The sequence below is a fragment of the Silene latifolia genome, chromosome 3, assembly GCF_048544455.1.
Source record: "Silene latifolia isolate original U9 population chromosome 3, ASM4854445v1, whole genome shotgun sequence".
NCBI lineage: Eukaryota > Viridiplantae > Streptophyta > Magnoliopsida > Caryophyllales > Caryophyllaceae > Silene > Silene latifolia.
Window position 1 is genome coordinate 5,942,019 of NC_133528.1, and position 25,885 is coordinate 5,967,903.

The window sequence follows — 25,885 nt, forward strand, 5'->3', positions numbered from 1 at the left end:
CCCGACCCAAAACTAACCCAATAAGTTATTGACCCCAAAATGACCCGATCCGATGTGACCCGACCCGAATGACCCATTTACCAGGTCTAATATTTACTACTATATAAATATTGGTTATTTCAGTACCTTTTACTTTCTATTTATAATTAGGGTCATGCTCAATCATGGACATGATTTACTCAATCATAGACATAAATGACAATTATACCCTTACCATTTCTACACCCTAATTTTTCATTTTGTTTCATTATTAACAAATTCTCTCAAATTATCAATCGGCCTCCACCAACAAACCACCAGCTGTCCTCCACTGCTGCCTCCCCTACATGGCCAGACCACCGGACCACCCCACGGCCCACTCCTCTGCCGGCGAACCCTCCTAGTGTCTCCCTGAGTTATAGGTGTTTAATTGGGAGACACTAGGAGGGTTCGCCGGCAGGGGTTTATGGCAGGGGATTGCGGCGGTGGTTTCGGTAGGGGAGGAGGTGGGTCGTGGTGGTGGTGGTGGTGGTGGTGGGGGTGTATGTGTGGATGAGAGATATTAAGGATTAATGGTGTGGGAAAAGGGTGGTAATTGGTTGAATAATAAGGGTAAAACCGTCAATTATTACCTTTTTTTAGACTTGGTATCGAGTTTGTGAAAAAATAGGATTTTTGGTATAAGTTTTGAAAGAAAATTATCTTAGGTATAAAATTTGAAAAATTGTGTTATAATCGGTATAAGTTATCAATTTACCCTAAAATCAATAATGTGAATGTATGAAAAATCTGAAACAATACCGGAAATACATTTTTCATTAGGGAAAAAAAACTAATTTTGTACAAAAGAAGACTAGTTTCAACATTTCCTAGCCATTTCTGAACAAGTTTTACAATAACTACGTACATTAAAACACGTCAAAAACAAAAAAGAAAAAGAAAATTAACTAAACCTCATAGGAGGCTCCATTTAACTTGGACCGTTTTTCGATTATCACTTGGTAAGTGAAAAACGAAAATATGGTCGAAAAGATGAAAACAGTCGATCTACCAGCTCTGTCATTGAGATAAGGGGGCCAGATAATAAACTTTTACAGAAATATGAAAAATCAGCGAGAACCGGCTCCCCTCCCGACATAACTAAGGTCCTCCAACGACTAACCCTTCTTCATTAATCATTACCATCCCACCTTAGCTTGAACAATCATAACAATTTCTAATCATACTCTTAATTCCTTAATAATTTTCTCTCATTTCTCTTCATTATCATTGCACCATTGCTTATGACCCGGGACCCACTTAGGACACTTAGGACTAAAATAACTAGACACAACCCTAGAGTTCATCAACTCAATTATAGGTGCAAACTTGACACACCTAGGAGTCTTATACTGATTAATAGATGCTCCTAAACTAATTGCATAATCCATAAGTTTATCAAATGTCCCATTCTCCACAACCTTAATCTCCAATGGCCCAATCGACTTGTCGGAAACCCGGCCTTGTCGATACACACTATTCAAGGAGTCTTCAATGGCTAGACAACAATCCTCAAAGATTGAGTGTGGTATGAAGGTTGAACCATTTAAGCTAAGTTCCCAAAAGAGTACATAATGTCCTGGTATATTGGTTGTCTCAGCATAACTTGTGTACTCTAGGAGGGTTGCTTCGAACGGTTGTAAATGGGTTATTGCATTTTTTACCGCGTTTTGGAGCTCCACCTCGTCCGTCTTGTCGGAGTCTATGCTTAGAACCACGTTTTTCCGACATATGAAGTTGAATTGTGGTGCCTTGTTCTTAAACCCAGCTACTTTTAGTATATCGCCAACTCTGTATCTGTACAATCCTGTAAAATAAACAATTGATAAGTATAATTGTATAAGCTAGGTTGCATCCTAAAATCGATACGTGTACATTAATCTTGAGTAGATTATAATAACACAATAAATTTACTTAATTTAGTAATAGATGATGAATTATGATGGTCATTGACTTAGTTTGCTAAAAGTGGTTTAATTTGCTTTGCTTTAGAATGAATGGATAGCTTTTTAATAATAATAATGGCCTCCATCTATTTAACCAACTTTCTCTATTCCTTAAAAATCACATCTTCGTTATTTATAATCACTTTCTTAATCACGCAAAAGTATCATAAGTCTCTTGTAAAACAGTCTACCACGTTGAAGAACAAATTATTAAAATAACTCAACTAACTACTAGTCATTCACTAACATTATGTTATTTGGTTTGATTTGGTTTGATAATAAACTTATTATTTAAAATGTGCAATATTAGAACCATTTTAAACAAAATTATATATCTAGGTAAACAAATTAACATTGACTATACTTCCTCCGTCTCCAACATTTATTTACCTTTCATACGATTTTTTTTTTTGATCAAGAAGTATTTTAATTTAAAGTAAACAAATGAATGAGACAGAAAGAGTAAAACGTTAAAAAAGTAAAAATTACCGGAATAGGTGGTGATTATTAGTTCATATTCTTGGCCAAGCTTAACATCAACAAGATCAACAAGCTCTTCTTGTTCCTTCTCAGTAAGAGCCTTAGGCATGGAGATTGAATTTGTAACACCATTTACGTTACGTTGAACCGGTAAAAACTCGAAGTAACCCATGCTCGGAATAATAGTATAGGAAACTTCACTTGGTTTGCATAATGGATTAAGATTAACACCAAAATAACACTCGGATGATGCATACATAGTACAAACTAAGGGTAGTCCATTGCTATAATAGTCTAGGGTTGGTATATATTGTGCCATAGTACCCGTTACTATAACATCAACATATTTTGTGTTAGGCCATACCCTAGTAATTATCCCTTTCCATGACTTTTTCCCACATTCGGCCTCGATAAAATCCGCTAACTCTGTGTCGGGTTTTAGGATCTGCATTACAGAGGATCGGACTGAGGGGTCAGTGATTTGCTCGTTGAGGGTGCCAGATCGGATGTCGTGAGCCAGGTCGGGCCAGTGTTTCTCGAGAAACTTAATCGCCCGGATGAAGCCCGAGGCGAAGACCGCTCCGACCCGGAGGACTTCTTTGTGTTGGCATAGGCCACATAACATTTGAGAGTACATTGATTGGTAAGAGTCAACACAAAGGATGGTCTCATTTGGACTAGTGTAGTTAGTGTAAGGGTCATATGGTCTATTCTTGAAATGTGAGCTTTTGTAGTAACTGGTCAAGACAGGGCGGGCTACCAGCCCGCCTGGTGTCTTAGCCTCGGATTTTGTAAATAAGAAGTACATGCCTTTGCCTTTTTCGAGACCCGGTACGAATTGGCTCATAACAGGCATAAGTAAACTATATAACAAGGACCTCCTTTCTAAATCCTCTTCAATTGTCGGCATCAATTTCCTTTCTCCTCCGGATGTACCCGAACTACATCAACATCAAATAAAAAGGTCATTATAAATTTATAATATAGAAAATTACTTTATATAATATGCTACCTTATCTAATTAAATAGTAAAATTATAGACTTTTACCACTTTAATTATTTTTATATTCTTTTACTCATAATTTACCAAACACTAGGCCATTTTGTCTAGGGAAAAATTTTACAAACATATATGAGGACATAACAATTCAGCTTAATGTTTCCTCTGTTATAGTCAATAGTTTACGTTCATTTTATTTTAGGAGAACAAAATTAAATAAAAACAAACATGAACTATTGTGTATTGATCAAAATGGAGGTAGTATATAGTGGAAAAAGAGTTAGAACCTAACCCTAGATGGATATTTCTTACAAATAAGTCTTTGGTAATTAAGACAGTTTTAGTGTATGACCAACTCAAATTCTTATAAAATCTCTTACATTCATCGTTTAATTATAGGATAATGATAAATACAGCCCTTAAAACTACATATAACGATCTAAAAGAAAAAATAATAACTTAATCAGACATTGATTACACAAGTATAATTGTGAATTTATCATATATATTTATTACAGTAGGTCTCATGAGAGACCGTCTCCCACTAATTTAGTGGGAGACATAATAGGAAAAAAAGAAATTCAGCGGGTCCCTCACCTCATTATGTGAGAGGTCTCTCAATAACGCTATTGAGAGACCGTCTCTTCAGAGTTTTTGTGTATTTATTAAATCCTTAACTATATACTACAATCCTTTAAGGCTGTATTTATTATTGTAGTTGCTTATTCATGGACGAGTTTTACTCTTCCGTGGACTTTTTGCCATAATGTTTCCATATCTTACCCTTTTACTCTAATGAACAAAAAAACACTCTTTTTTTATCTTTTAAAATTAACCAAATTATCATCAAATTACTCTATTATTAATCTCACTTCTCATAATCAAATAATGATTCTTATTTCACCATTACTTTAATCATTCATTATGTGTATTAAATTAGATGTAAATAATCATGCAGTGATTAAATTAGGGTTAGATAAAATTAAGATTTTTAAAATTAGGGTTTATGGGGGAAGGGGTGGCTAGGGTGGCGGGGGAGGGGGACAATGGTGGCGGTATACTGGTTGTATTGTAATGAATCACCCAATTCCTCCTTTCATTTGACTGCAAAACGAAAACAAGTACTCCCTCCTATTCTACATAAACTTCCCTCTTTCCTTTTTCATCTATTCACAATACCTTCCCTATTTTCTTATTTAATAAATTTTTATATTTATTTTAATCACCTTATCCCACAACAATACCCCACCTCACCCCACAATAATACTTATTTTAATCAACTTACCCCACAACAATACCCCACCTCACCCCACAACAATACTTATTTTAATCAACTTACCCCACAATAATAATTATTTTAATCATTTCACCCACAATAATACCCCACAATACCTTCCCTCTCTCCAATTATCAAACCCCACTACAATACTTTACCTTATTTTAATCTCTCTCCTTAATTCTAGTGCCTCCATGAATAGGGAGGTTTATCTAGAATAGGAGGGAGTATAAAACACAAATTTACAAAAGTATCTTCTGGGCTAGAACAAATGTGGGACAAATTTTAGTGTAAAGAAGAGATTTGGATTCACTTGGTGTTGAATCTGATTATGCCATTATGGGAATGTGAACATCATGTAAGTTGGGATTGTAAAGAGTAATTAAGAGATTTTTATTGGATTGAAATAAGAGGGTAAATAAGAGTGTAGAAATTACAAGGGTATAATGGTCATTTATGTCTATAATTGAGTAAATCATATCTATGAAAGAGCATAACCCTTTATTATATGGGTATAGTAATATGATCTTAATAATAATAAAAAAAAAAAGTTACGAAATACACATAAAAATATTATAAGAAAATGTAGCTTATTATAAAGGAAGTACTCACCTTGTAAGGAATTCAGAGATGGGATGAGAACTAAGAATACGAGATTGATCACCATTCGCGATGCGATTAATGTCGGGTACAAGGTCTTCATACTTACTAACAGGGATGGTTTTCTTGAAGGTTTCGCGGTCAGTGACACCATTAAGGCCATGCCTTTGTAAATATTCGACGTTTGCATTACGGGTCAAGATTTCAGAAAGAATCCGATTTTGAACTTCATCTACATTTTGTGTTACTTCTTCAATGAACTCAAGTGCCCTCTTGTTCTTTTCAAAGAGATTGTTTTGTTCATTTGGTGCTTTTTTCGGAGCCTCGGGCATTTTTTTTGCTTGGGAAATTGAGGGAAAAAATTAGAGGTAAAAGAAAGAAATAAAGAGAGGTGTTTTTGATGAAGAAAAAGGTAGGGAGTAAGTGTGTTTATATAGGAAGAAAGAAAAGGGTAAAAAGGTAAAAAATGTAAATAGAATATGATACAAATATCATAGGAAATGCTTATATATGAGAGAAAATTTAGGTGGTATCCCTATATCCGCGCTAGTGGCATTCCTGCTTGAATTAATTACGCCTTTCATTCAATACTATTTATAAAAATTAAAAATTATAAACAAATAAATGAAACAGATATATGAAGTATTTTTTTGTCTAAAATGAAGAAATAGTGACTTGAATATCTTGAAAAGAAAATGCCATGAATCTAAATGATGAAAAGAGAAATTAAAGTACAATAATTTGAGTAGATTTATTGTAAAACATGTTTATAGTAAGCTTGTGTGCAATTATTTCATAATTATAGGTGTATAAAAAATTAAAGGTCGGAAAATAGTCACCAATGATATAAAATAGTCACTAGTACGAGTGGTTTTCTATCGATAGAATTAATGGTTGATAAAAACACATAAGAAGTCAGATAATAACTGAAAATCCGTTTCATAAAAAAAAACTAGCATAATAATTTAAGAATTAATTTTTAAGTTAAGGAAATCTTTTTTTTTTTTTTTTATTTTTTTTTTTTTTTTCATATTTGTGGTTTGTGAATGAGAGCTAGCTTTTTACAAGTGATAATGAGGGGGCTTAGCTTACTTGGCCGGCAAACACATGTATGTTCCATGCTCTTTTAATTAAGGTCAAACCTACAATTACTCTTAGAGAATAGAGTTTATGGTGTATTAGTTATCATTTGTCTAACATGTTATGCAATATGATTACCCAACATAGAAAGGTTAAGTACTAAAGCACTCCATATATTGTACTTAAATTTGCTAGACAATATGATGATGTTTGTTAGATATCAACTTTGAGAATCAAGTTATTTACTCTTATGACATTGGTTTTATATTAAGTTTTTTTTATCTTAATGTCTATTTTTTGAAGTCAACCATAAACTTAAATTTGCAACTAAAACGGTCTTTTCAGAATGTATCAGAACATGATGATCTTTAGATTCTATGCTCAGATATTTTTTTTTTTTTTTTTTTGGCAGCTTACGCTCAGATATTGAAAGTATCCAAAGTCTTACAAATAATATAAAATTTTAGTACATGGTAATATGATATAGCTATATAGGTGGCGGGGCTTGTCTATTATTCGATAATATATTTTCAAGCAAAAAGACATTTAAGTGAGGGAGTATAAAGATTAAATCATTAATAGTCATGTTTTTTTTTTACATTTTAAAATATCTTAGGTAAAGCGAAAGAGTCGTTCATAAATTTATTACGAAATAAATATTTGTGGAACAGGACCACAAACAAGTGGAACTATAGACATTATCCGTGATCTAGGAATTATTGATTTTATAGTTTATTTGTGGAGTTGTAATTAATTCATATATTTACCGGAATTTGTTATTACTTCTCCCTAATTGCAATTCTACTCTCAATAAATATTGGAATGTTGAACGCAAGAATGTTGTGCGTGTAGTATGCGCATAGTGCATGTGTACATTGTGTAGGAGACAAAGACAGTAAGGCAAATCTTTGACCATTGACATATTCTATCCTCACTTCTTATTTCTTGTTGAACTTGCCTGAATTCTGAATCCACCCAATTTTTTAAAAGACGTATATATCAGTCTTAAATAGTAATATATGTCAACAAATAAATGAAACAAAGACAATGAATGAGACAAAGATAAAATGTCGAGAAAAAGACAAGCTTTTGTTTCATTTACCCTTATAATAGTAGTATTTGGCTCGTTTTATACATAAGGCACATACTTAAAATTTCGGTGTCTACAACTATATTAAGGTATCACAATCTTTAATGATAATTATCTCTAAATAATAATATACCATCTAATAAGTAACTACCAAAATATAAAATTTCGGTGTTTATAATAGTTTTTTTTTTTTTTTTTATAAAGTTAACATATATAAATTCGAAAATTAGAGACTTTTGAAGATGGGTATAGTTTATGAAAAATAAATAACACATTTTTTTCATTTCGAAAGTTTTAAAATCATTGAAGTTTAGGTAAACAAAAAGGGTTGATATTTAAAACATAAATTTGATAACTAAGAAAAGTGGAAGAGCATCACAATAGATGCTAAAGTCACACCGGGTATATACGATCATTACATCTCTAATATACTCCGTAGTAATATGCAAAATGCACGAGTTTTACTGATTCAAAGACATGCTCAAATAAGTGCTCTTGTGTGATTATATATAATATGAGAAGACTAGTTTCAATTAAAAGTTTAAACTAATGAATAAAGTCCATAATTAGTCATATACTTGATATATAAGACGTTTCTGTAAGATATGAAACAGTTTCCACTTATATTTATACTAGAAAAATTACTTAATTCTAAAAATTTGATAAAATATCCGAGTTATTTCCCATTCACTATAGTATAATTATAATTAATTAACCAAATAGTGCTCATTGTTCTAACCCATTTCCTATATAGTATAATTAATTAACCACTAATAATGCTCATTGTTCTAACCCATTTACTATAGTATAATTAATTAACAAACTAAGATGAGGTTACAAGAAGTGCATTGGACTATTAACTAAAATAATGAACAAAATCCGTAGCCTTTATCTATCTTGTCTCCCATTATCCTACTTTTTCCTCAACTCGTGGAGTTTACACTAATGCTAAATGGCTCTAGCCCTTAGATAATGTAGCCAATTACATTATACTAGAATTATAGTTTGCATTAGCATGTAAATTTGTAACAAGATGATTATGTGGTCCATTTCTACATATATTTATGTGTATGACCCTTAATTTATGTGTAAACTTCTCCCTATCAACAGTCACATTATTGAAAGATGAAGTTTTGGTTTGTTGAATGTGTATGCACTTGTCCTTTTCTTTTGGTTTGGTTGTCCCCTCTCGTGCACCTTAATATTCTTAATTTCCCTCATAAAAGCCCCCTTTTATTCGGCTTATTTTTAACTCTCATTCAACTCATCTTAGTTCAGCTCTATTCTTCTCAACAAATTTTGATTCACATCAGCTTCATTCAGCTTATTTCAATTCAGTTTAGCTCACTTTAACTCAATTCAATTCAACTTACCTTCCTTAGCTTCAACCCAAAAGAACAAGGCTAAAGCAGGATGTATTGTTGGCCAACAAAACGGATCAGCCTGGTCTGGCGCCCGCACGAACATTCAAAGACCCACCCGACCCGCCATAGATCCTAGTGCATCCCGTGGTAAAATCTTCAGGCTTCAACCAGGTCTCCAATATGAGGCTCGACTCGCCTAGGCCTACTAAAACAAAATAAAAATAAAAATAAAGGCTTCTCAGTCGGGTTAAGGCTAACGTAAGTCAGCCTGGCCCGACTCAGCCCATGCTAAGGGACGTGCCAGTTCAAGGCTTGAGTTTATAGGTCCGGCCCGGCCTGTGGCTAAGTCTAGTCGGACGATATAGTAATACTCTTTTAAAAGAGGAAAATAAATAATTTGTTTTAACATAAGTACTTTAGTTTCATTCGTAAATTTTGTAACTTCACCTGAATTAGGGTGAGAAAAAACATATGTAAATAACTTATTTTAAAAGCAACTAGTATTGGTGCCCGACTTCGCCCGGGCTACCTCTACTTATCATTAATTTTTTTTCATTAAATAAAATTACTTAAAGTTGCATAACCCATAAATTTATCATTAATATATTTTTCTATGACATATCCTAAAATTACGATAAAAATAAATTTTGAGACAAATTCAATACTCCTGCTATTATTATTTCACTTTTATTAATGAAACAATAGTAATAACATTTCACTACTTGCCCGTAATCATTTTTACTATCAGTACTCCCGCCGTAATAATTGTTATTGTCACTAATGCCGCATTAATATTGATAATTTCACTACTCCACTACTACAAATCCAGGCAACTACAACGCCCCTTTAACAACGCTTATTCACGAAAATCACCATAAGACGTTGTAGAATGGATGACGCGAATTTTACTGAACTTAATTACAACGGTTATGTGTTGATAACCGTTGTTATAGGTTTTAACAACGGGTCAAACTTGCACAACCGTTGTTAATATAAAAACTAATAACAACAGTTTACTCTGTAATACATTATAACCGTAGTTAATAATTTGGCGCAAAGTTAGTGGAAAGTAATTACAACGGTTATATATAAACCCGTTGTTAATACTTTTTAACAACGGTTTTCTAAGGACCCGTTGTTAATATATTCTCTAATGACAACGGGTTTATGTGTAAAAACCGTTGTCAATACTTTCCACAATATAAACCACACAAACACAGATCAGCTACAGCCACAAACACAAACCTAACACAAACACAAACATACACAAACACACACTTTCTCATCGTCTCTTTCTCTCTTTCTCATCGTCGCTTTATCATCTCCGTCACTGTTGTTGTCATCGTCTCTTACTTTCTCTAATTATCAGGTATCGCTTTATATGCATGGTTTTAGGTTTTGTCATCTCAATCATTATTTTCTTTCTCTAATTATTTCATTTGCATGTGTTTTTATCGATCATTATTGTTCTTTATCTAAGTATTATTCGCTTAATTAGCTTTGTCACTGTTGTTTTTCTGCGTTTATTAGCTTGTAAAACAAATTAAATAAAATAAAACAAAGAAGAAGGTGATGGAGAGGAATGCATAATAAACTTAATTAACTAATATATAAATACATAAAAAACGAATTACATTGCTAAAAATGCAATTCTTAGATATGCATAGAGAGTCTTATTCTTTTCTATGATATCCATCCTCTCCTCCTTTGCTATTTGGAGGTTTCGTTCCGCAGTTGCTATATCGTCATATAGCTGCAACATCTGTTGCTCTGTCAAGCCATTTTTTTTTGGCGTCCTTGAGTGTGGTCCTAGCTTCCTCAAGGTAGCTCCTGAACCTGCCCTCGATGTCCAGCAACCGGCGGATGAAACTCTTGTTGTACTCGGTCATAATGCATGTATTACGGATGATATCATTCATTGTTGAAGGAACTTTGGAGTTTGTTTTAAAGATTTAGGGTTTGGAGCAGTTTAGGACGTGAAGATAGTGAGATAATGGAATGGTTATTGAGATAATGCATGAATTTATACTTAGTAATGTGTCGTTTGAGTTGTTTTTTAATTAATATATGTTTAGGAAGTTGTGCCATCATATCTGCTTCAAATCTTAAAACCCTTCTCATTCCATATATTGTCCTTTCATATGCAGAGATTTGGCAATAATAATGCATGCATCTAGTAATATATAATTTAATTTTTTTTTTTAAAAAAACAAATCAACAACAACGGTTTTTTAAAAAAAAACCGTTAGTTGTCTTTAGTTATAACAACGGTTTTTTCTACTGTAACCGTTGTTATAACTTTTCCACCAAAATTTATTCACACTTTCCACAACGGTTTTTTCTACTTTAAACCGTTGTTAATAGTTTTCACAACGGGTTACTTAGAAAAAACAACCGTTGTTAAAAACCTTTAACAACGGACGCTTTAACAACGTCCGCTTTTTTATATAACAACGGTTTTTAACCGTTGTTATAACCTGTATCTGTAGTAGTGCTCCCGCCGTAATTATTGTTACTTTCACTATTGCCGCATTAATATTGATTATTTCATTACTCCCGTTGTTGTTTCTATCACTTTCACTAATCTCGCTAATAATATTGTTACTTTTACTATTCAAATGAGTGATTATTACTATCATATAACTATATCCAATGTTACTACAATTCTTATAATATTATTTTTACTACTTAGGCATGCAATTTTAAGAGGATTATATATTTATATAAATATATTACATATATACATTAAATCAAATCGAAAGAATTATGCAATATTATATATTATAGAATCTAACTTGAAATATTTATAACCTACTTATATTATATTTTTGTATGTTAAATAATTAACATCTCTATACATCTAATCAACTATAAAGTTTAATAAAATTGCATAGATTTTAAATTTAATATATAATTTTATGATGATGATAATTAATACCATAAGTGTGCATATATACTAATTAATTATTTTATTTTAAGGAAATTGATCATCTTCTATAAATATTTCGGAAAATTACCAAGCATCTTTTTTCTTTCAGTCTCCTTGAAATTGAACATCTTAATTATTTATTTTATTTTAAGAAAATTGATCATCTTAATTAATTATTTTATTTTAAGGAAATTGACCATGTTTTAGTCTCTTACAAATGTTTAGGAAAATTACCAAGCTTCTATATAATTTAACTTTAACTCAAACTATATAATATTTGCATTGAGATCCCTTAATCGGGTCCATTACATGGTGCTAGTGATTTAAAACTATATAGTATAATTAATTTGTATAACTTTCTTTAATTACATTGAAGTCCCTTGTTTTCTTGATTTAATATGTAGTATTGATTGATAATGACATATAAGAACATAGAGAATATCATAGGTTTTGTTTGAGAAAAAGGAACATACATCGGATTACTACCTCCAACTTTTTTTATTTTTGAGCATATATGTATATTTTTTGAGCTTTTTACCTCAAACTATATTTGTTTTTAAGTATATTTATATTTTCTTTGAGCTTATTAAAATTTATAAATTAGATTTTAATTTTTTTCCATCAAAACTCAAATTTTAATAAATTTATATGTAATGTTTTTGAATTTTATTGTAATTTTTTAGAGCTTCATGTTTAAGTGAATAAACTCAGAAACTTTATAGTAAAACTCATAATTTTTAAAACAAAACTCCAAAATTTTTATAATAATACTCAAAAACTATAGAATTGGTGGTAATACATCAGATGTATAATCCACCTACTGGTTTTGTTTGGTAAAAAGAAAAAAAAGATAGTTGGAAATGTAGATGGGAAATGAAAGTTAATAAGATAACTTATTAACTCTAAAATGTTTGGTAAAATCACCTCTAAAATAATTTACAAGTACATCAATCAATATTATATATATATATATATATATATATATATATATATATATATATATATAATCCGGAAATCGAGAGACTTTAATGTAATTAAATAAATATATACAAATTAATTATACTATATAGTTTTTATAGATAGTGTTGTGTGATAGACCTGATTAAGGGATTTCAATGTAAATATTATATAGTTTGGTTGAAATATAAATTTAGAGAACACCATTGATTTCCTTAAAATAAACAAATAAACATGCCCCACTTATGGTATTAGCTAGTATAAAGATGATAATTATTTAACATATACAAATATATATAAGTATGTAATATTTTGGAAACTATTAAAAAGTAAATAAATCAAGCTAGATTTCCAAAAAATATAGTGAAAGTAAAAGAAGTAAAAACGAGAGTAGTTAAATTATTAATATTAATGCGATACTGCGGAAGTAGTGAAAGTAACAATAGTAATAACGAATGTGATAAAAGCAACAAATACTAACAACAAAACAAAATATATATATGAACAATTAGCTAACCACTCGATTTAAGTAAAATATTAATAGCGGGAGTAGTGAATTTGTCTCATAATTAATTTCATCGCTAACATATGTCATAGAAAAATATAATAATAAAAATTTATGAGTTATGAAATTTTAAAGTAATTTTATTTAATTAAAAATAAATTTTAATGCTAGATAGAGGTAGCGTTGATAGGGCCGGACACCAATACTAGTTGTTCTTATTATCATGGTAATTAATCAACGGTAAAAGTTAAACCACAATATGACAAGTTAGCTAAAATATTGGTTAAAATAAGTCACGTAGTTAAATAAGCTAGCTAAAATGCGCTCTGTCAAATAGTCATAACAGGAGAAAAAATCAAATATATTTTATACAATTTAAACTATTTAAAATTAACTTTAAATATAATCAAGATCATTGTGTATCATTCTTCAATTGTTAGAGTACATATGCACCTTTATTTTATTTTATTTATTCATCTATATATAAAATAACACAAAGACAGTAGTATGGACTGAGAATATTGTATTCATGCTAAATCACAATTTTTATAATTTTGATGGTATTGTGGTCCATTTCTACATATTTGTAGGTGTTTGACCCTGAAATTAGGTCTGATTGGCGGAGCCAGGATTTGAACTTAGGGGGGGCGAAAAATTTTAGAGGGGGCGAACGACTAATTTCATAAGGCACCCCAAAAAAATTTCGAAAAATTTAACTAAAAATTTCGAAAATTTCATCCGCCAGGGGGGACGACCGCCCCTGCTAACCCCCCCCCCCCCCCCTCGCCCTAGCTCCACCACTGGCCGTCTGAACGTCTCCCCATCAAGAGTGCCATTATTGAAGGATTAAGCATTTGATAGTTAGATTTGTGTGCTCTTGCCTATACTCCCTCTTTTTTTTTTGTCTGGCTTAAAACGGAGTATATGTTCTAAATCTTAAAAACGGATCTAATACTATCACATAGAGAGTAATGAAGATAAATATTTTGACATATCCTAGACAACTTGTCATGTAATTTGGTATGTATTTGACCCGTCTTAACCTTAAGACAAATACTGTCCGTCTTAAATGAGAATTTGTGTGTTTTTTTTTTTTTTTGGTTTGGTGCCTCCTAGTGCGTCTTAATCCCACTCATAAAAGACTCTGTCCTATTTAAGCGTGACATAGGATTGACACGACCCAACACAGTACAACATGCCCATGGGCTGAAGTTTGAGAGAGAAGACCGTGCCTAGTGTGACGATCCGCACACTTGAACCCTTAGATTTATTTATGCTTATGTAATTTCATTTCCCTTGTACATTTGTAGTAAGTATTTTCTTAGTAGTTGTAGAATAGGTTTCTATAAATAGGTATATCGCTATTCTGAACTAAACTTGTAAAATCAATGTTTCCTGCTACCAGGATGTAACTATCATATTTCCCTCTTTAGGGAGTACTAGTGAATGAAAATCTACTTCCTACCTTGTGCCTTCGTATTGCTTGTTGTTGCTTTGTTGTGAACGACTCTTAGCCTTCACTTTACTAACAAGCCGTGTTTGTGGGATCGACACTAGGATCCCGACTCACATCCCGAGACCCGAGTATCGTGCTAGTGGGCGATCCCTCACTAGTACGAAGATCCTTGCCGCTTGCATCTTGCCTTGAGACGGGCAAGGGTGCGCGCCACGGTCCGGCAAAAGTAGCGGACCGTGACATTTGGTATCAGAGCCCGGTCTTCGGACGGGCGTCTGCAAGCCGCATTTGTTTATCGAGATCGAGAAAATGGGCGAAAAGATCGAGGACCGAGTGGATGCCTTAGAGGACGCAATCGACGTCAAGCTTCCCAAACTCGAGGACATCGTTATGCGGATGGCCGCAAGCCTCGAGGAGTTGCAAAAGACGGTTTGTGACCTTGAGACGAAGGTGGACGGGATGGACACCCGTATCCAAGCGATCAGTGGTGCGATCCCCGACGATCGGGAGGAAGAGATCAATCATCTGCATCGAAAGGTCGAGATGTTAGAGAACACTTGCGCCACGCTCGTGAAAGCGGTGGCCAATGACGGGAAATCTGTGGGGAGCCATAAGGTGAAGGCACCTCCACCTCGTGCCTACGATGGGGCGAGGGATTCGAAAGCGGTCGATAACTTTATCTTCGATATGGAGCAATACTTCCGAGTAAGTGGGCTCGACGAAGACGCGGAAGTTGTCACGGCAAGCATGTATCTAGTCGACGATGCCAAGATGTGGTGGAGGGCTAGGTACAAGGAAATCGATGCGGGCACGATTGCGGTGACATCGTGGGCCGACTTCAAGAAGATCTTGAAGGATCACTTCTACCCTGAGAACACGGAGTTTGTTGCTCGGAAGAAGTTGAAGGAAATCAAGCACACCAAATCAATCCGGGAATATGTGAGGGAATTCTCAGCGTGCATGCTCGAGATTACCGAAATGTCCGAGACGGACAGGACATTCGAATTCATTGATGGGTTGAAGAGGTGGGCACAACAGAGGTCATGAGGCGTAATCCCAAAACTCGTCTTCGGCCATATCGGCTGCGGAGCGCCTGCTCGACTTTCACGGGGAGCGAGAGGCACCAAGAGTTGTGGCACCAACGGGGAATACTGGTGTGTCACAAAGTGGGTACAATGGACAAAGGCCACAAAACAGCGCCATTTCAGTTGGGAACAGTCGGTTCCGCTCGCAAGGAAGTCAAGCCCAATCGGCGAGCACTACAAACTCGCCCTCAAGCTCGTCTTCGAAGGCGGGAAACTCTACTGCTTCCACAACGAAGAGACCATTCGCGTGTTTTGTGTGCAAGGGTCCTCACAAGATGGTCGATTGTCCGAACAACGCGGAGTTCAATGCCATGTTCAAGAAGATGCCGAAAGGGGCTCAAGAACGTCTTGATGGGGCGTTGGCCGACTATCACCAAGAGTGTAACGAAGACTCGAGTGATGGTGAAGACCAACCACGGATGGGCTCACTTCAAAGGATCAGCGCGATGGGGAAGTACGAAGATTCCTCCACCAAGAAATCCAACGGGCTCATGTACGTGGACTTGATGGTGAATGGGAAGCAAGCACGAGCCTTGATCGACTCGGGCGCCTCCCATAACTTTGTTACGAAAGAGGAAGCGGATCGGTTGGGGCTAGTTCTGCGGGATGCTAACGGCTGCCTGAAGCCGGTCAATGGGAAAATGAGACGCGTCCAAGGAGTGGCTAAGAAGGTCGCGGTCCAGGTGGGTGAGTGGGCAGGGGAGCTCGACTTCACCACCGTTCCGCTGGATGACTTCAAGTTAGTACTCGGGATGCAGTTCTTTCAGAAAGCCTTGGTAGTATTGAAACCGAGTGACGGATCGATGCTACTAATGGGGTCTATCGTAGTGAAAACGGTAGATAGCGACGAAGACAAGGGGCAGCATCGAATTTCGGCTATGAGGGTGATACCGACGCCGAAACAAGGGATGCGACCTTGGAGAATGCCTAAAGGTTCGGTGGAGCCGAGGGCGAACAAGACCCAGGATAACTACGATGCTAAGTGGCCTGGGGGACGAAAGAAGAGTCTACCCCCACACCGAGGAGTAGACAATGAGGGCCGAGATGCCCAAAGAAGTAGGCCTCGTACCATCAGGGGGCCGCGTCGATGTGCTGAATCGACGTCCTGGTTTGCGGGTCAGTCGACCCAGGAGATAAGGCCTCGTACCATCAGGGGGCCGCGTCGATGTACTGAATCAACGTCCTGGTTTGCGGATCATTCGACCCAAGAGAGAAGGCCTCGTACCATCAGGGGGCCGCGCCGAAATGCTGATTCGGCGTCCTGGAGATCTCACATTCCCTTGAATGCAGGTGCTGAAGTGACGAGAGACAATATGAAGGTCCGTTGGGGCCAGTACTTGAAGGAATCCCGAGAGAGGACTTTTCAAGCAGCGGCAAAGTGGACGTTCCCGAGAGACAAGGAGCACGTGGTGAACTTGGAGAACATGATGTTCGGCAGCTTCTATGTCAAGGAACTCCAGCCTATCCTTGAGGGGACGAAGAGACCAGTCATTGTTTGGGACGAAGCGCACATTCAAGCCGAGTTGTACAAGCCAATCCCCAACACTGCATGAACAGTCAGAGCTCACCGAGGATGTCTCACTGAAGCACCATTCAAGATTTTTTGTGTTGCCGAGGGCGGCAACAGATTAGGTGGGGGAGAGTGTGACGATCCGCACACTTGAACCCTTAGATTTATTTATGCTTATGTAATTTCATTTCCCTTGTACATTTGTAGTAAGTATTTTCTTAGTAGTTGTAGAATAGGTTTCCATAAATAGGTATATAGCTATTCTGAACTAAACTTGTAAAATCAATGTTTCCTGCTACCAGGATGTAACTATCATATTTCCCTCTTTAGGGAGTACTAGTGAATGAAAATCTACTTCCTACCTTGTGCCTTCGTATTGCTTGTTGTTGCTTTGTTGTGAACGACTCTTAGCCTTCACTTTACTAACAAGCCGTGTTTGTGGGATCGACACTAGGATCCCGACTCACACCCCGAGACCCGAGTATCGTGCTAGTGGGCGATCCCTCACTAGTACGAAGATCCTTGCCGCTTGCATCTTGCCTTGAGACGGGCAAGGGTGCGCGCCACGGTCCGACAAAAGTAGCGGACCGTGACACCTAGCCTAAGCACGATATTACACACTTAACACGCCTAAAATACAAAGAATTAAAACCGAAGTGGAGAAATTGTTCAGACACGACGGTGTCATTGCACACCAATGGGCCGTGAACCATGCATGCGCCATTTCCATTTACCGGCACTTTCATATATTCACCGAAAGCTATTTTTTCGGTAAGTGGCTGTTATTATTAACGGGCCTGTGACATTGTGTGACGATCCGCACACTTGAGCCCTTAGATTTATTTTATGCTTATGTAATTTCATTTTCCTTGTACATTTGTAGTAAGTATTTTCTTAGTAGTTTTAGAATAGGTTTCCATAAATAGGTATATCGCTATTCTGAACTAAACTTGTAAAATCAATGTTTCCTGCTACCAGGATGTAAATATCAAATTTCCCTCTTTAGGGAGTACTAGTGAATGAAAATCTACTTCCTACCTTGTGCCTTCGTATTGCTTGTTGTTGCTTTGTTGTGAACGACTCTTAGCCTTCACTTTACTAACAAGCCGTGTTTGTGGGATCGACACTAGGATCCCGACTCACACCCCGAGACCCGAGTATTGTGCTAGTGGGCGATCCCTCACTAGTACGAAGAGCCTTGTCGCTTGCATCTTGCCTAGAGAAGGGGCAAAGGTGCGCGCCACGGTCCGGCAAAAGTAGCGGACCGTGACACATTGCATGACAGTGTGATATTGGACTGAGACTCATATGGGCTCGCATGATACAAAAAGATGGACTTTTGAAATGGGCCTATGACCATCAACTGAGCGTGTTACTCCCTAAAAATAGTGACTCCAACACTCCCATATTCCTTTACCCAATTGATATACATCAACGGCAAATTATTAAATATCGTCGACGATAAATTATAAATTATTAGATATCGTTGAGACAAAAAGTTGATAAAACTTGGGTATGACAAAATTTGTCCGCAAGGGTGGAGGCTAATGATTAAAACTTGGGTAAAATTTCCAGGTGACTCAGGTTCAAGCCTCCCCAAGAGCAAAAATCTTGTGGAGCATTCTTGGCCCGAATCTATACCTAATAGACTTTACCCAGTGCGCACCGAAGGCAAAAATCTTGTGAAACATTATTGGCCTGAGTCCATGCCTAATAGATTTCGAGCCTATCACCCTTGGGTGACTTACCTGTTTTACCAAGTGCGCACCAAAGGTAGCGGCTGCGGGTTCCTCTTTCACCAAAAAAAAAAGTAGATACAAAAATAATCAAACACACTGCAATCAATTGATGAAAAAAGAACAAAACCACAACTACAAAATGAAAAATAGTTCAATAGTGAATTAGAAAACATGAAAGATATTTTCTCGAACTTATTTAAATAATGAAGTTTTATTAAATATCAATTGATCAACTAACAAACAACAACATAAAATCAATTACTTTTCTTTCACTACAGCAAGTGAAAGTATATAAAATACACAAATCAATTAACATAATACTTGAAACCGGAATGAAATAAAATATCTAGAGATAGACTCACAAATCAACTCAATCTAATTGAGCCAACCTGAGTTGACCAGACCTGACTAACCTGTATCAGAGTAGACAAATCCATACATATGACTTGTAAGCTAAATTCACCCGAGGTCCAGTGTTTCCAGGTTGGTCCTTATTTAGAAAACGCGATAATAATAACACACACGAAATATAAAAACCAAATGCATGCAAATGTATACCCATATCCGATCCAGATCTGATACCCGATTGTAGGGTTTACATAGAGATGGGGCGAGCAAAGACTAAATCGATTTTATCCTTGAGAACTTGATTAACATTAGTAAAACCATCAGCAGTGCCATGGTAAATGACATGAGCGGAACGAGCCAAGTTAAGGATCCGAGTTATTAATGGCCTTGGTATGACGTAAGGTGGTAACATTGCTTTGTTTATAACTTTCCATGCATCTTCGACATGCTTGCTTAGGATCTCATTTGCTTCATTCTCCGTCACCTTGTTATGCTCCATCAAACATTGTACAGATGATGCAACATGATTCCTACTCTGCTCAAACTGAGAGGGAAAAGAAATCGTTTTATTATAAACTGGTCACATTTTCTTTTTACAGCTGCCAAAAGTTAGTTTTATGTTTTTGTAACAAGTTACCTCATGACCACCCATGTCATTCATGAGTCGTAATATTGTGGACGCGGCTTTTATAACGTCTGGGATAGGGTTTTGAGTTGCCCATTCAAAGCACTCCTTGGAAGCAATCTCTCCCATGCCAAGGAAAGAGGCAACTGTTCCTAAAGGATACGGAGATGTTACGATGGCATTCTTCATATACTCCTCATATGTCGGAACATAATTTTGGTGGCACCATTCCGCTTCTTGCATATATTCCTTAGATAACGCTTTCACCTATAACAGAACAATTTTACATGACACTCAAAAATGAAATAATAAATGGTTTTACCAAACAGAACCTTAAACGAAATACTTTTTGAATTAACTAGTTAAAACTGTACATGTTGTCTAAGGTAGTCAGCGCAAAAGGCTCTTCCTTCCTTGGCAAGTTCTTCCTCAACCTCCTCACATGTTTCCACAAAAGCATAGTAACCCCACTTGACATGTTCCGGAAGTTCTTCCGCAAAATCCTTATTCCATGGCCTGAAATTCATTTACTTGGTTATTGTTACACTTCATATTCGATAGGTTGTCACCAGGTAATACTTACCGACACTTGATACCGCTCCTTCACATGTTCTTATGTAGGGTCCATATTTTAATAGATCCTACATATAATTGAATGTGACAGGGTGGTATGTACCAAGATTCAGTTATCTCAGTTCGGTACCACCTGATAACGTTATCTCATTTCCATTTAATATAATTACGTTATCGAGTATCAATTTATACCTTTGAAACGCTTCCGTAAGGACCCTAAGTTCTTCGAGGGTTCCATAAGCATCATATGTATCATCTGTTAGTGTTGTTGACTTGAAAACTTTTCCAAAAAGCTTTCTTGCAAGAGAAAATTGAGGTTCGAAATAGACTCCTACAATCCAAAAATAAGCCTCTGTAATCCTGTCTCTGCTGAATGATGCCTTCAAATGTAGTCCTTTCCACCAACTACAATGCCACATAAGAGTATAACATTTTTATTTTAATATATAACCTCAAAATATTAAAATACAGCTCACAACTACATATTAAATTTACGATAATTATTGTGTAAAACAGTCTTATTCTATCATCATCAAATGAATAAGTGATTTGTATATAAAAGGACTGTCTCACACGGTAAAACTTATTCTATAATTTATGTGAAAATAAGATGCAAGAGAACAAGTTATATATTACTACTACCTTTTTAGATCTTTCAGCTCCCTTTGGTGCAATGATTGTAGGAAATTGAAATCCAGCTTGGCAAATTGAAGAACAAGTTTGTTATGTGAAGGATCTTTCTCATAAATGGAGATGTAAAATCGAGCCTCGACTCGAGGCATGCCCAAGTGGAGAGGTTGATGGAGGGCATGAGTCACTTGTTCAGCAAGCGGCGAGCTTAAGTTGCTAGCCACAGCAGTAAGATGAGCGGTTGTGAAGGCGAGGGCTTCGTCTAGTATCTTGTCATCATCAACTCTAACATGTGAGGCCTCATACAAGCTTAACATTCCTTGTACATCACTAATCAGTGACTCCTTGAATAATCCGTTTCCGTCCTTGAACTTGTTGAAAACATCTGTTATAATGAACTCATAACATTCGTTAACCTTGTTATCAATCAGCGGGATTTAGGACGGATATTTAGATCATACCCAATATATTTTGTTAGAGTATAAAACCGATCTTATGGGCCCTATAGAATTCAATCAATTCATTACATTTAATAGCCTTATTATCAACTTGGATATATAACATAAATTCGTCCTACCCCGCCGGATTTGAGTTGGATATGGCCCATATGGGTGTGGTTAATATTCCTCTCTCTTTTTTTTTTTTTTTTTTTTTACCAAAGTTGGCTGGTGTGAGTGGTAAGAGCTCTCATCTCTTAAACAAGTGGTCATGGGTTCGATTTCTGACTCTTGCGAATGAAAAAGCCAAACTTGGAAGGGGTCAACCCATTAAATTGCCTCCAGTACCCCGAAGGAGATTGCCCCAGCTGTCGGTAGGGGATATTCCTCGTCAACACCCAAAAAAAAAAAAAAAATATTCCTCTTTTTTTTTTTTTTTTTTTTTTGGCAACTGTAGATAAAGATTCTTGGTCTAGGTGTAGATAATTCAGACGTGATGAATCCCAATAGAATATGGATGTACGGTCTAGATCTGAGTCCAATTAGGATCTGATTAAAGATTAGAAGTTCCGAGCATATACAAATATTTGAAAATACAATCTTCGTACCACTTTTTCTTATCGAATCAAATTAACGGGGTCTAGAGGACTCAAAACGATCTTTAAATTATTCTATCCGATCCCTAGCTTAACATAGTGCATCATGATTAGGAAAAATATACGTAAGTTATAATTGATGTTAGACTTACCACAAGGGACATGGAAACCATGTTGCCTAAAGATACGAAATCGAAGGGATACGTGATTGAGATCAGCATTCTCACAATCACCATGAAATCTCTCATAGGCTTGCTCTAAAGCTTGCTCAATTTCTTTTTCAAAATGATACGACACGCCTAGACGTTCAAGCGTGTCGATAAATGTGAACTCCTCTTGTGACGCCTGAGCCGCTTCTAGAAGCTTCCCAACTTCCACCTTAAGTAGATAGATTTCTTTCTCCTTTTCCATGAGAACTTCCTAAATAATAAATCGAATTGAGAAAAAAAAAATTAATTAAACAATTTTCTATAGATAAATACTCACTTCATACCAAACCAATGGTAACATAGTAAAAAATTGGGTTTTTAAGAAAAAAAGGGTAAAAGAAAGGGCAAATATGGAAAGTAAGCTGAATATAAGAAGGATTAATGTTGGGTTGGTGAGAGATCCACTACTGAGTATTTGTGTAAATATAAGAAGGATAAAAGGGTATTATTGAAAAAAACAACAACCAATTTATAGTATGTTACCATTGGTGTGGTATGGAGGGAGTATATATTATGTCTATTTTTTACTCAAAGGTCAAATTTTACCATTTAACTTTTTCACCTAAGTAAATTACGTACAAGGTTATTCGGGTTCCATTTATTAAAACGATAACAACTACTCCGTAATTAACAAAATTACAATTAATAAATTAACGGTATTGGAGGAAGGATGAGAGCGAGATTACTTCATCATGGTGAGTGATATTGAGGAAATGGTCACCCCAATGGCATGGGTGAAACCCGGCAATGTTACGAGAATTTTGATTTATTGAAGATTGATTAGCCATTGTCGTTCAACCTTAGTATTTGTTAATTAATTTTTTTTTTTTTATTTGCTTGTTGAAGTTGTATTTTGCTCCCAAGTGCACCATTCCTTATATAGGAATCCGTAGACCACATGAAACATAAGTATGGGTTACAAATTTAATTTAAAGAATTAAAGGTCTCGTATTCTTTTAAGCAATAAATATGGCCCCATGTTATTGGTAAGAAGACACTAGCAATTAAAATCTTATCATCAAGACAATGATGATGATATACATCAAAACTTGGGAGGGACGATCTCTCACTAAGTTATTAAGACCAATCTTATCCCGGTTATTTATTTTTTGTGGCTCTATTATTGTTAATCGTGACATAGTAATTTCATACCTATTTGCATAATAAATGTATCAATTTTATCATTAATCATGATTTGTACTTGATTTATTATCTCTACTACCATTTTTTTCTTAAAATTGTAAAATAGTTTCTTAATAGACTTATTAAGAGACTGTCTCTCACAAGGCTTACTCAATGATAATGATAATAATCACTTTCAAATATGAATTTAATATGGAGTAGTTGCTAACATTTGATTGTTTTGTTTTATGGTTAGATAATTGTTATTATTATCTCTATATATTTTCTTGTAAAAGGTTTTTTTATATAAGGTGGATTTTATCTGTCGATATAAGAACATTTTTAAATTTATTGGGAATGTAAAAGTGAAAGGTCAATTTTTTTGTGAATTTTGAAATGGTAGATTGATTGATGGCGAATTATTGTACAAATAATATTGTCTAGCAAAATTCAGTTTTCTTCTTAGACACATGCAGGGCCGTCCCTGTAGTTTTGGGGGCCCTGTGCGAAATCTTCAAGAGAGGCCCCGTATCATTTTAAAAAAAATTGGGAAAAATAAAAAAAAACAAATCTTAAAAGAGGAATTGTTTATAATTTAGCTTATTTTTCATTTCTAAAAGAAATCAGATATATAAATACAAATGCCTTCTTAATGAGCAGCAACAGTTAAGTGGTTTAGTGTCTAGGTTAACAATACAGAAGCTGGAAGACCCAGGTTCGATTCCTCATAGCTTTGTTTTGTCGAAAATTAAAATTTAAGAAAATGTTAACAAGGATCAAGAATCGAACACTAGACCTTTGATGATATATTCTGCCAACTCTTACCACTGAGCCACGGTGAGTATTATGCTAATAAACACGCTAAATTAATTATTATCTACTACAGATATGTCATGCAATTGGGCCCCTTAAATCCGGGGGCCATGTGCGGCCGCACCGCTTGCACGTGCCCAGGGCCGGCCCTGGACACATGTATAGGCTAACGCACGCTAATTAGGAGAGGAAATTCATTTCACAAATCTAAAAAAGGTTGTATCCTAAAATCAACAAGGAGTAGAAATAGTAGCTCCTTAAGTTTTAACTTATAATTGTAGACACTAAAATTTTACTCCGTTTTAGCATCATTTTATATTTTAGCTTCTATTTAATATATGGTATTGTTAAAATTATGAGAAAATTATTGGAAAAAAAAATTGTGATAATATCTTAAGATATTATGAAATATTTAATTCAAAAGAACGGGTTCGAGACCAAGTTGCAACTGACATCAAAGTCTATACAACTAGTCTCGATGTAGACACCAAAATTTTATCTTATTTCTTTTTTGAAATAGAAGAATAATTTCATTAATAGAATGTCATTCGGCACCTACAAAGAATAACTATAATCGAAAACGAATCTAAAGACTTCTTATTGGACAAAAAACGTCTCTCTAGGGTTTCCCTGTGTGAGTCCCGTCTTAGGTTAATCTCTGTCTTTTCCTTCCCGCTCAAGGTATCCTTCTACGGTGGTGTTCGTAGGTCGGTTTTCTTTCCTTTCTCTCGTCTTTTGCTTCGTTTGGTGTGTAGGGTTCTTGGTTAGGGTTTGTGCACGGCTGGTTTTGTCGAGCTGGGGTTATAGCGATCCGTGGTGTTTTTCTTGTGGTAACATGGGGAGTAGGAAGGGTAAGGAAGTGGTGGATGAGGGGAGCAGTAGGGGTAGCACGGTGTTCGATTGGGAGGTCGGGGGAGCGGAGGATGATGCGGTAAAGACTGACCTTATCTTGGTGGGCAAGGTTTGGGCATCGAAGGTGATTAATGGCCGCGCTGCTGTTGATACGATGCTCAGATTATGGAACCCGAAAGGTATAATTATTGGGAGTGTGGTGGATGCGAGGGAGAAGCTGTTTATGTTTAAGTTCGAGGATATTCGAGACAAGGCTAAGGTTATGGAGGGACAACCATGGCACTTCGATAAGTTCGTCTGGTGTTTTAATGAGCCGCAAGATGAAGGTAAGATAACGGATACTCCTTTATACCATCTACCTTTGTGGGCGTGTATTTATGATCTCCCCATGAAAGGGCGTTCGAACTTGGCGAATTTGAGCAAGCTTGGGGCGCAATTGGGGAATTTTGTTGCGAGGGATGAGGTTGCGGTCCCTGAGTTGGAGAGTATGGTTCGTATACGTATACTGCATGATGTTCGGAAGGCCCTTAAACCTGCGGTGGAAATTCGAATGCCGAGTGGAAGGGTGGATAAGTTCACTGTGAAGTATGAGCGATTGCCTTTGTTTTGCTATGGGTGTGGGATATTGGGGCATGGGGTTAAGGA

The 25,885-nt window shown here is 35.8% G+C and overlaps 2 protein-coding genes across 2 annotated transcripts; both read right to left on the minus strand.

Moving 5' to 3' along the window:
* Positions 1-769: 769 nt before the first annotated feature.
* On the minus strand, positions 770-5,799 carry LOC141646929 (indole-3-acetic acid-amido synthetase GH3.6-like). Its single transcript, XM_074454934.1, has 3 exons — positions 5,333-5,799; positions 2,454-3,385; positions 770-1,825 (listed from the first exon to the last, which is right to left on the minus strand). Exons 1-3 carry the CDS (start codon positions 5,650-5,652, stop codon positions 1,230-1,232), a joined length of 1,848 nt encoding a protein of 615 aa, XP_074311035.1. The 5' UTR covers positions 5,653-5,799; the 3' UTR covers positions 770-1,229.
* A 13,415-nt stretch (positions 5,800-19,214) lies between these two features.
* On the minus strand, positions 19,215-23,353 carry LOC141646930 ((-)-drimenol synthase-like). Its single transcript, XM_074454935.1, has 7 exons — positions 23,140-23,353; positions 22,397-22,664; positions 21,224-21,596; positions 20,774-20,986; positions 20,383-20,524; positions 20,021-20,275; positions 19,215-19,927 (listed from the first exon to the last, which is right to left on the minus strand). The coding sequence occupies exons 1-7, from the start codon at positions 23,239-23,241 to the stop codon at positions 19,631-19,633; spliced, it is 1,650 nt and encodes a 549-aa protein (XP_074311036.1). The 5' UTR covers positions 23,242-23,353; the 3' UTR covers positions 19,215-19,630.
* Between the last annotated feature and the right edge of the window lie 2,532 nt (positions 23,354-25,885).